Genomic DNA, 12,344 nt, shown 5'->3' with positions numbered 1-12,344 from the left:
GCTCCCCACTGCCACCAGCCTACTTTGAGCTGAAGACTCTCTAATGGTATCCAGTAATATTGCCTTACTCCCCTTAAGGCATTCTCCACGCAGGCCTCCTATTTTTAACTGGAAATCTGAGAAAAAGACTCCTAGCGTCCAGCTGGATCAAGAGGGGAATATATGTAAAAGACAATTCTTAAAGGATATCAAATCAGAAGTGCGCACTGTTAAGTCATATTTTACTGTGTGCTTCAAAGAGATCAAGGGGGATCACCAGGGTCAAGAAGAGATGATATTGAAAGGACAGTGGAAGACTGCTCAAAGGAGCAACACCATATGTGGTGAGTCATTCAAACAGAAGGAAAAAAGGATATTCAAGGCTATATTCTTAATCTCCTCTGCTTCAGCAGATTTTGTCCAAAGGATCCTTAACTGAAACTCAACAGGACACACTAACTTTGCAGTGGTGGGCCCAAGCTGATAAATCTCAGGCATCCTCACCAGTGCGCACTTCTTCGAAGAAGAAGAAGCAATAATTATCTTGGCTTGGGAGAAAGGTGAGCTGACCTACCGTGGCCATAACGTGTATCTATATCATGACCTCCAGAGGACTTCCCCAAAAAGCAAGCTCAAGCATATCTAGGAAAATCCCCAAACACAAAAAACAGGTAGCTTCCCTTGATAGATTCCAAAGAGATGACAACGGGCATAGCCAAATTTATACAGGGGAAATCTCAGGATCACAACTGCTTCACATTCATGTTCTAGAAGACATTCTATGTACTGGTACTGATGCTGAAGAGATTATATAACTAAAACGTACAAAAGGTGATGGGAGGAATGCTGCAAATAGTCTATACCACTGATAAAAACCCTCGATAGCATTCAAACCTGTTATCTTTTGCCCACTGTGACACTCTATAAAGTGGCCAGCCTTATGCAGTTTAGTACTGACCCTGCTCCTCATGGGAACATTCTTTTCTGAACTGCAAAGTGAGGCCCCTTCCAGAAGAAAAAAAGCAACTCCTGACTGGTTTTTGCCTTATCAGACCTAGTCAGCAAAGTATAGCTTGATCCTCTGGCACCATGATAAAGGACCCACTTTTTGGCTAATCACTGTTACTATGAGAGACACATGAATGATGGTGATTCCTAAACCAGAGAAGGACATAACACTCTGTAGTTCTTGTTGGCCCATATCATTACTAAGTAAAAATGTTTAGAATTTCTCAAGCATTTTAGCTGTTGAACTCAGACAGATACTGCCAAGGCTGTTCAATCTAGAAACATCATGCACATGCTAGGCAGTATATGCTGCTCTCACCAGACACAGCAATTCCTTATCCCAATCAGAACAATACAAGATTTCAGTCATATGTTGGAACTATTTAAATAATAGTTAACAAGATTCGCTAGAATGTAAATTTCAAAGAATTGATGCATTTCTAATAGCAACAGTAGGATTCTCATAGGGTCCTTATAAGCACCAAAATGTGAAATGAAACAAATAGATTTTTAAGAGTCACTCATGAGGTATGACAAATACTAGAAACCAAGAATTCAGTATCTTTGACCCTATATACTTTAAGTTCCGACACCTCATTCCTTTATATTTCAAAACATCCTAACATAAGAATAGGAGAAGCTATTAGCCCTAATGTTTGTGGACAACACAGTTCTCCTTTGTAAGTCGCCCATGGGCATCCAAAAGTTTCTTGATAAATTTAGCAATTTCTGTGCTCAGAGGGGATTGGAAATAAAAGTGAACAAATATTTTTTTATGGTATTTAATCCATGTCGCTCAACATGACCAAACCGTACATGAATGGGAGTCTGTAGAGCAGGTAGAGACATTCGAGTACCTTGGGATTACACCCAGTGAGTGGATGGATTAGGCAACTCATATGACCAAAGGTAGACTCAAATTGGAACAACACACTGGAGGGTTGTTAGAGGTGTTCCGGGGGTTATTTTTTAAACCAGCTTACCCTGGAATTCAGATCTACACACATCAGGTGTTGGGTACTGCCTTTGATGTAGCGGAGCTTTAGGGACACAAAGCCGATAATGGCTTAGTCCTAGTAGAGAATCATTTCCTGAGGCAGTTGATGAATCTCCCAGTTAGCTCACCGCTAGTACTGTTAAGACTAGACATGGGGGCTAGGCCTATTTCAGAGGGTATTGCTATTAGGCCCTTATTTTCTGGAGAAGAGTCTGGGTAATGCCCCGCCTGATCTCATATAGACAAGGTCTGTAAGACATACTTGGAACATATGGGGTGGGCAACCTACCATAGACACGTAAAAGAAACTCTGAGAAGCATGGGGGAAGAAAGGCTCTGGGATGACCCGGGGAGGGCCTGTACCCACATTTCTAAGGCTGAACTCAAACTGAGCTGCACACATTTTAAACTGGGCTCCCTCCTAGCCAACTCAACACTGGCCATATTGTCAAGCAGATTTATTCAGTCAAAGGACTTATACAAGGCAGAAGAGTTCTAGACTAAATCGAACCCACCTTGGCCAGAATTCTATGTGCAATTTAGATATGGGACCCTACCACTGTGCACACTCGCTCACAAATGGGCTAGCCCTGGCGCCAAAGAGATGGCCTGTTCATCTTGCATATTGACCGGTAAAACTGAGGTCCATGCCCTCTATTTCTGCCCAGAATATAGCTGGGTCAGGGCCAAATGGTTAATTCCCATATGTAGAAACCTAGGGACTACACAGCATTTGGAGGCATATAGAATCCTTAAAACAGACACTGGGAAAAACATAGTATTTACAGTCGCAAAGTATCTTTTTGCAGTGAGGTGTATTTGGTGCAAATGTTTTACTAGATGCTGGAAGATAAACATTTAAACCGTCAAATTTGCTGTGTACAGTAGTTTGAGTCTCTCATCGTTAAATAACGCAAGAAATTAGATTACTTTTTTAGTTGCTTAAATGTTTCTAGTGTAATTGACTAATGACAATAATAGTATCCAATGTTTTATTATATGTCCAGTGTATGCCGCCGAATGGGTTGAGAGAGGTACTCCCAATATGAATGCCTTTACCTGTTTGGTGACAGCTGTTTCTACACAGATAGTTTTATCATTTTGTTTTTTTTAGTCAATGACTGTATGTTTTATTATATGTACTGTATCAGGTTTTAGATATTTATTTCTCCATCTTAATGTCGAAATAAGAAATATGATGATAAATCCTTTATAACCAAATACCCTTTGTTGCCACTAGGCTTAAACTCACCAGAAGATATTGTTGATGTCTACTTAATACAAAATGTACTTGTTACCTTATTTTACTGGATTGTTTTTGTATTTCTCCGATGTCATTGTCTGCATCTTAAACCAATTTTTATCAAATATGGCACTTTATCGTCAGATCTTACAAAACATTTAATAGTAGAAATGAGTTCATTGGATGTGGCAATAGCTCTTGAATGTCATTTAATTGTGATAAAGGAGGAATGCTCAAAGTTTATATGCTATAAATTGCAATGTTTTATTGCTTTTAATGGGAAACTGTCACATGTTGGAATTTAGTTTTACCTCAAATGCATGACAGACGGTGATCCAAATTAACATCTATTTACTACAACCAAGAATGGGTTATGGCAGGGTACAAAGTGCAGAAAACCACTGTAATGGTGAATAATGGGAGACACATTGTGTAGCTTTGGTATATGGAGAGGACCATATCTGGGTTGACAATTGACTCCCCTGCTGTTTTCTGTTACAAAGAAGCCTTTTGCAGGGCAAGTCTGCAAGAGTAGGTCAATACCAGAGTCATATAGGCAAAGTCATAATCATTCTATGTATGCAGATGATGCGTTAGTGACCAATTCAGTGTTTTCTTTGCCTTGGATGATGGAGGAATTTGAGATATTTGGCAGGGCATCTGAGTTCAAAGTAAATTTTCAGAAGTTACCCAGGAGTTAGCACAGAACATTAACGTAACCTTTCAGTTTCCATAGGCAAGAGTTATGCTTGCGAAATCTGTGAGTTCCTTCTTGGTTTGGCAGAATTGTGGTTATAAAAATGGCAATGCTGCCTAGGATAATGATCCTATTCCACATGCTGCCATTGCAGTTCCAAGCACTAGAGATTAAGTAAGTGCCAGATTAATGTGTGTTGATTGGAAAGAAATGCATTGAGCGTTGGAGGAAACAGGCCTGGCCCTTACCAGCTTCTTGAGATATGAAGAGACCCAGTTGCCCTTTATGCTTGAATGAGACAAAAATGAGAGACAGAAAAACAGTGGTGTTTTATTGACAAGACAATCGCATGTACAGCTGTTTTGAACATTACATGGTTAGAAAAAGGCATAGGCTGTACTCTATACTTGTAACAAAGGCTACTCTGGAGGTATGAGAGAAAGTTTTCTCCCCCATATTCAGCAACCAAGAATTCACACCAGTGTTAGATGTAAGTGCCTTTTCTGAATGGCACCCTGTGTTACAAAAGGTTAGGAAATCTCTTTGATGAGATTGTGATTAAACCATTTGTAAGCCTCAAAAGTAAATTTGATCCAGGAGATAAATATCTAATTACTTTCAGATGTGAGACTGGGAATTACAGCCATTGATTAAACTTTCAACGAGCAATGACTTGTTATGAAAGACAATAGAAAATAGTTCCAGACATCTAAAAACTCTTTGAACAGCCAGGAAAGGTGGTGAAAACATCCAGCCAAAAAGGTGGGAGAATAAGATAAAGCGCTTTGTCATTGTGGAGGAGTTGTGTACCTATGTGTACCTGGACATGTTTATTGGCTATGAAAACAATGGGAAAGGAAGCTATTGCCAAATTAGCCCTCCATTGGTTGTACACATCTACCTAGCTTCTTCATGACGCTGTGGCCTTGTGTGTTGTGAAACAGACTTTTGGGGATAGCAAGGGTCCTATACGTTAGAGTGTCAACACCAAATTTGGGAAATACTGGGCATTGAGAAGCTCTTTACGTCCCCTGATAGAAACCTTGAAACTTTGAGGGTGTTTGGTCACTGGTTCTTACCTATTTGTCTTCTGAATTCTGAGAACAGTAGTGTCCTGTGTATCTTAAAGTGCTGAAAATCATCTTACCAAAGCAATCTCAACTGTTACAAAATTGCCGTGAATTCTGATTTGGGTACATCCCAACAAAAAGGGTCAGCTGCACAGCTGGGTGTGTATTTTGAGTGATACAGTAGAGTTTTCACTGGTTATGTTGGGGCTGGGGAGACAGTACGAAGAAGAGCAAAATGTTGATTGTTTACCCAGCATTTAATTACAGAAACGTTTCTCACTGCCCAGTAGATGTAGGTGATGATATGTATATGAGTTAACAATCAATAAAAAACTACTCAATCCTTAAAAATGCAGGTAAATACCCATTTGTAAATGTACACTGTGAAGGAAAGTGATTTATTTATTGGGGTGTTAGTAATATTATCAATTACCTGTCGGGTCCAGGCAAAGGTTTTAATAATTTAAACTTGAACTCGATCCCTGGTAGCTATGACTGAGAGCAGGCATGCCTACGTTAAAAAATGTGAAAAGCTTTTAAGTGAAAATAGTAAAAATGCAACACAATAAAAATCCATCACCAATTTATCAAAATAGGGAAAGGTTTAATAAACAAAGTGACAACATAACAGCAAAAATCCCGAAAGGTGAACTGGAGATATACATTTCTAAAGATTTAAGGAACAAAGGGGTAAGAAAAAGTAAAGTGTCAATAAAAAGTACTATTTGTGAGTGACCGGAACCTAGGCATGATTTCAGGCCGTTCGCAGTGGGGCTGGGGTCAACTATGCCAAACAAATTTGTCACAGCCAAGGATTTTACATTCCACGTTGGTCTGTGAAATGGAAGTTGAAATCCTCCAGTGGAGATATGTTGCAGACTGTATCGGAGTAAGTCCTCTCGAAGATCAGTAGCTATTGCACAAGGTCCCACGGAAGCCACTGGTTTTGGTGAGAAAAGTTCAAATTTCATGTCCAGGGTAGTTCTCTCGATCTGATACTTTTGGTACCTTCACCCAGTCAATATTTCTACGTTTGGACTTAGTCTCTTTTTTTGGAGCTTAGAATCCTCCAGCGGGACAAGCTGTGGGCTGTATCTAGGAAGATCACCCCAAAGTTGGATAGGCTTTCCACGAAGCTCCACTGAAAAAGTTTTTTGAGCTGCAAAGAAGGTCTGAGCGTGACCAGCTTGATTTTCTTGCCCAGTGAGGTTGTGCCTTTAGCTGATTAAATTTGGTAGTTGATTCTGGTCCTCCATAGGTCTGAAAAGCCTGAAGGTGTCTAAAGTCGTACTCTTAAGTTTTCAGAGGTCCAGTTGGACACAGCTAAGCGTCACAGGACCTCAGGGACAGCACTTAAGGGTTAGAACTTACTCTAGCAGTAGCAGTGGCCACCAACGGAGTCCAGTCCACGTCCAGTTGCAACTGGTCAGATGGGCACCTCTGGAAACGGGCCTATTGCAGGTGGTTGTGTTCCTGTAGCCAGACAGGGTGTCAGCCAGCTGATCCCTTGAGTCCACATTTTATCCTCGGTACAACTGGGAGAAGCTCCCGCCCTTCAGTTCTCCTCATAGGTCTGAAACACCATTTACAATCAAGTTAATGGCTACCTTGTTTGGTCCATAGAGGACTATTGTTTAGATCATGCTTTTTGATGAATAGCATTCTTCTACTTTTAAGTGCCTAAAATGTCCAACTTTGCCCTATATTTGGTATTAAATACATCCAGTTGTTCAGTTGGGCTACTATTCTAGTCCGTTGCAGAGGACTACACCTTTTTCTAAAGGCCCTCAATACGAGCTCCAGGTAAGTGCCTATAACAACGGAGAAAGCCTTTAACAACTGGCGGAGTCCAAGGCAGGAGAACTATAGTGATACTAGAACATTCCACACACTGAGGGTAGAATGTTCTAAATGAAAAGGGATTAAATGAAAGACAAACATTGACATAAGTAGCATAAGGTCTCTAAAAGTCATAATTAGCCCAGAGCTATTCCTTTGTCTTCACTGAAGCAGTCAAATTTCCAATGCTCTAATTCAGTCATATGGTCTTCAAAAGGGGGGAGGGGGCATTAAAAAACTCTAAAAGCATAACTTTCTTACCTGGTATTTGTTCCCAGTGCCTGTAACAGCGCCGAAGATAGCATTGCATATGCCTAGTTATCTGGCAGTGTGTTACTGGGACTGTGTGCACACCTGAGAAATTGAGTCCGCGATGGAGATGAGGGGTTTTAGACTGAGTTATTCCCCATTCTTTCATCTCTCAGACTAATTCAGTTGGAACGTATACACCATGTTTTTTTATTTATTTTTTATTTTATGTAAATATTTTGCTTTTAACTAGAGCACCATTCTTCCAAATAAATATATCTACAATTTCTGATCTTACTGAAGGGGAGGACTGCATCTCAGTTTCAGGACATCAGAGGGTGTGGCCCTGAGCAAAATGGGAAGGAGCAACTCCACCAGCTATTTGTGATTAATAGGGTGCCTTGTGTTTAAAAAAAAAAAAAAAATACAACGCAGAGGCACTTTCAATGCTCATTGCATCCGATTACAGTTTTGGATCTGAACCTGGGCAAAATTAGAAAGTAGCATAGGTAGAAAACATAAAAAGAAATACTCTGATTTAATTTAGATTTTTGACAACATTGACACCAACAGCTGAAAGAGCTGCTCTGTGTGAATGCAACAAAAGTAAAAGTTCAAGAATCTGCTACCGCCAAAGGCAATAATATTTAATTCAGTGGTACAAATGGTCAATATGGACTGTACATAGAATAAACTAACCGTTCCAAACACAATGAACCGCTCTTAATGCCCTCGCCACTACTCCTTCTCTTTTGTTACTCTCTTCTCGTCTCCCCTTTCTTTCTTTCTTCATCACAGTTGAGCATTTATTGGGGTCTGTGGGGGAGATTTACTTCATCCCCCTCTTTTTCACTTGTAGGCTTCCATGGGGTGATAAACCCCTCTAAACATCTGGAAAAATGTATACATTTGAAAGATCCATTAGCGCACTCGGAGAGAAAGAAGAGATTAGTCATGCATGATCTGGCCTTTCCATAGGAGCAGTTTCTCGAGATCACAAGTGAAGCATTTTTAGAAAAAAAGAATAGGAAACCCTGTGGGGTGGAGCAACATGAGAGGGCCAAGGTTCAGCCTGTAGTTCTGTTCTCCACTAACCAATCTTCATCCATTTTGGGAAGCCAAGATTGAGATCGATCAAGCAGATTGTACAGAACATAAGAATTATGGCCATATGTACTATTTACGGGGTTCATAGTTTTGTGACCAATAAAGGTTTTTAAGAATCAACCTACGTACTAATAGGTCAGCTCTTAAAAATCTGAATTGTAGTGGTTCCAACCTACCACATGCATATTAATGAGGTAGGTCACATATTGTGACCCACTACCATTTGTTTCCTTCACAGTGATGGTGGCCTGCTGGGGTCAACGAACCATTGTGTCTTTGATTGCTTTTAATTAAAACAAAAAAAATAGTTTTTCTTTCTCTAATGCAGCTAATTTTGATTAAAGGAAAACTGGCTGCGTTAAGAAAAATATATATATACTATCAAGGAGAGGTGGATTCTCAAGGAAGCGGTTGACTCTGGAAACAGTTGACAAATTTGATTATTTGGGAGTCAGAATTGACAAAACCTGGAAATGGAATTCTCATATCCACAAATGCAAACAGATTCTGCTCCACAGCACTTCAGCAAGAACAAAAAGATACAAAGCAACCACCCCCAAGTCTGTCTTTCCAGCCATTGAGGTTTACAGGGCAAAGGAGCGGGGCAGTAGCCTTGTATGTGCAGAATTTTGGGGATTGATAACATCAGTGGCCTGACTGTCAAGGAAAATAGCTTCATGAGATCTTGATTCAGCTTACCCCAGACGACCCCGCCACAGCCCCGCATAGTTTTTTGTCTACGCCGATATTTACAATTTTGTTACTAAGGAAGAGGGTGAGCCTTACACTATGCTTCCTGCACATTTCACCCCCATTAAACTGTTATATCTTTTTTAACTGCTGATTAATTTCATCATGTTGGCATGCCCACAATGTTTTGGTTTTATGTAGTAAAAGAATCTGCTATGCACTTTAACCCTTCAACTGCATTTCTGGATCATTATGGCCTCGGCCTTTTCAAGATTGCGATTTTAGGAACTTTTATACTTGTTTATATTTCTTGTTTGTATTAATGTATTTCATACTGGTACATTTTTATGAAGATTTCATGTAATATTCATTTTATTGTGATTTTTACGATGCATGACAAGTTTTATGGGCTAGTTCCAGAAATAAGGAGTGTGTGTGTGTTTGTGTGCGTATATATATATATATATATATATATATATATATATATATATATATATATATATATACACACTTACTTTATTTTTTCAAGAGTAGTGCCAGTCGGATTTCAGCTTCAAAACATTAATACAGGCCATAAGAAATCAATATTTGAAAGGTATGCCCTAACCACGCCCCTTCCAAATACCGATTCAGTATGTTTATTTAAACCCATTTAGCCATTCGTTAAAGTCTTGCCAGATCACTAAATGTGTTCAGGACATTCAAAAAACACCAGCCTTGGGATTTACTGAATCACAAGGTTTGTGACTAATGAATCCGTTTGTACACCTGACCCTATGTTTGTTGCAAGGTGGTAGGCGCCAATGAGGTCGAGAGTTGACAGTTGTCTCTGAGAGTACTAACCACCTACTTTCTACCCATTACTTTTTAGGATCAACGTGGGTGGAAAACTGCTAACAAATCATTTGAAGGAAATTATATCTTACAGGTAAAATATGTACTCGGTTACTGGGAAAATCATGTAATTTCTTTTTGTGTATATAAAAGGATCACTTATTATGTTGGCATTTTATCATAAATTCTGTTTTACAGCCTAAAAATAAATGACCTATATATTTTAGTATATTTTAGTTTTTAAGTAAAGTTTTCCCTTTTTATTGAAAATGAGGCATTTCAGTCTTTTTAGGTCTCGCCTGGCGAACGCAGCGCGAAGCGCTGCTGTCGCCAGCGAGATCTATTGTTGCTGACTTGCCTCGGAAGTGGGACAAGAGATAGGAACGCACAGGCTTTTGGCGGATTGGAGCCTGTGTATGCGCTACAGCCACGCGGCATGCACATCTCCTGTCCCCCTTTCGTCCTTGCAAGCCAGCATGCACTTTCACTTTCATTTTTTTTAAACCTCCCCCATCGTTGGAGCGGCCCGCAAAGGCTGGTCCGCTCAGGAAATAAATATTGACACTGTGCCTTCATCGGCACAACTACTGGACAAATGGAGAATCCCCCACTCACCCGGTCTGCGAGGGGGGAATCCTCCTGAACGGCGGCTGGCTGCGGCGCGCTTCCGGAGCACTCCAGCTCCTCTATACTTCTGGCAGCAGACGCGGGGCTCTCTCCTTAGGCATGGGAGCCCCGCACTTCTGCCTTTTTAGTGCGCATGCGTGTCATTGTGCGCATGCGCACTGCGTAGTTTGTCATTCCATTCGAAGCTCCGGTGGCAGCGTTACCTCACCACTACTAGTCATTGTGGAGAGTTATCATGGTACACTGACCAGGCCCGGGCGTTTAACCCTTGAGAAGCCCAGCCCGAGGACTCGAGAGGCTGTTACAGGTACTGCGCACTATGATATTTGTAGGTCTTGGCTAGCGAAGGCTGCGCTTGCGCAATCTCGCTTGCGAGATTTAATGTTTTTAATGTTTTCTAGTAGTGGGGCTTGAACCCGCCCCTCTTCTCGATTGGCTGGCTTCCTAAACGGAGGACAGCCATTGGAGGAGAGGGGCGTCTGTCCATTTAAGCCCTGTCTTTTTCGGATTCGGGGGTGTGTTTTTTAGTTTCTTTCTCTCCTCTGGAATGTAAACATTCCAGCCAATGGGTAGAGGAGAGAAAGAAAAACACTCCCCCCGAATCCGAAAATGACGCTGCGTTTCTCCAAGGCATTTCTGCTTGACCTCGGAGAAAGATGGTGGTGTTCATGGCGTCATCCCCGTCCACCATGGTACCCCGTACACGGCCCGGCTGGTGCTCGTCCCCTCCCCCTGCTCTCGGCTCTCTCGGTGCTCCTGTGTCCGGCTGCTGCTCTGGTCTCCTCCCCCTGTCCTCTCCGGCTGGCGCTGTTCGCTCTCCTCCCCCTGGCGCTCGCTCCCTCTCCTCGGGCTAAAGATGGCGGGCTGAAGCTACCCCGTGACGTGACTCGCAGCTCTGACGGATGGGCCTGCTCCGGGAGAATCTGCGGCCTGCCGCTTGGGTGTCATCGTCATCAGACCTACTGGTTCTTCAGGGCTTTCCAGGGATGCGTGGCTGAATGCATCCTGGACTGGCACTTTTTTCCTCGATGGGAGAGTCACAGCAGTTTGGGGCATTTTTCAGGTCTCTGGCACTTCGATGTAGAGAGCTGGTTCTACTGGACAAAGATGACTTGTAATGGAATGTCCAGATGTTCTGGAAAGAGATCTTCTTGCCTTAAAACATGTCCACTCTTAAGCGTTTCCACCAAAACACAACAATGTTAAACAATCTAAAATTGGCGACACTGCTGCCAGTAAAACAGCTCAGTGTGTCCATGCTGCAGAAATCTTTGTGAATCCGGCACGAAAGGGCCTATCTCCATCTCTCATCCTGCCGAGTTGACTAAAATGAACACCGCTTGATAAGCAGACATAAGCAGATTGTGTTATTTACAATATTGTAAAGCCAAAATCCTCTAGCAGCAAAACGGTACAAAGGGAAATAAAACATTAACCCGTGAACCAAGAAAATGTACATCCAGACAGGTTTTCATAAGGACTTTTTAATTTTCATTCCAATCTTTCTGGCCCTTAAAATTATGGGTGGGTTTTGGGTTAGGTAAGTCAAGAAACCCCCCAGGGAATTGGGGGGCTGGGGGATACCTTCTGCACGGAGAAGCTTGTGGAAACGTGCCTGCCACATAATTCAAACAGTCTCAAAGGGGCTGGGGCTGGGGCCGGGCCAGGTCTCTTGCAGAGCAGATGGTGAATTTGAATAGCAGAGCTCAGCGCTGCCTGCCCCCCTGATGGAGGTCTATTGACTCTGTTCCCCGCGCCCCCCGCAGTTCACCCCCAGCAGAGGCCTTTGCAGCTCCCAGGTTCCTGCAGAGACGTCATGCACACTGCAAACGTGTGTGTGGCGGGTGAATTATGGGCAGGATGAGGACAAAGGGGTGCTGAAAGTCACACTCGTGCACATACACACTTACAGCGGCGAGTGTGACACATTTGGCGAAGACATCCGGTGAATTAAGCGCGGCTTGTGATGACAACAGAGGGGGAGATGACCCCCCCCCCCCTCCT

General features: G+C 42.1%; 1 protein-coding gene across 2 annotated transcripts in view; it reads left to right on the top strand.

Moving 5' to 3' along the window:
* ACTR6 (actin related protein 6) overlaps nt 1-12,344 on the top strand; it is a 312,465-nt gene that overhangs the window by 149,333 nt on the left and 150,788 nt on the right. For both annotated transcript variants that reach the window (XM_085600663.1, XM_085600672.1), the window contains exon 6: nt 9,751-9,807. In XM_085600663.1, the coding sequence (XP_085456789.1) occupies nt 9,751-9,807 (57 nt within the window). The remainder of the gene's footprint in view (nt 1-9,750; nt 9,808-12,344) is intronic.

The sequence above is a fragment of the Triturus cristatus genome, chromosome 1_2 (genome assembly GCF_964204655.1).
Source record: "Triturus cristatus chromosome 1_2, aTriCri1.1, whole genome shotgun sequence".
In the NCBI taxonomy this organism is placed as follows: Eukaryota; Metazoa; Chordata; class Amphibia; order Caudata; family Salamandridae; genus Triturus; species Triturus cristatus.
Note: the sequence above shows the minus strand (reverse complement) of the source record. Positions and strands in the feature narration are given on the sequence as shown.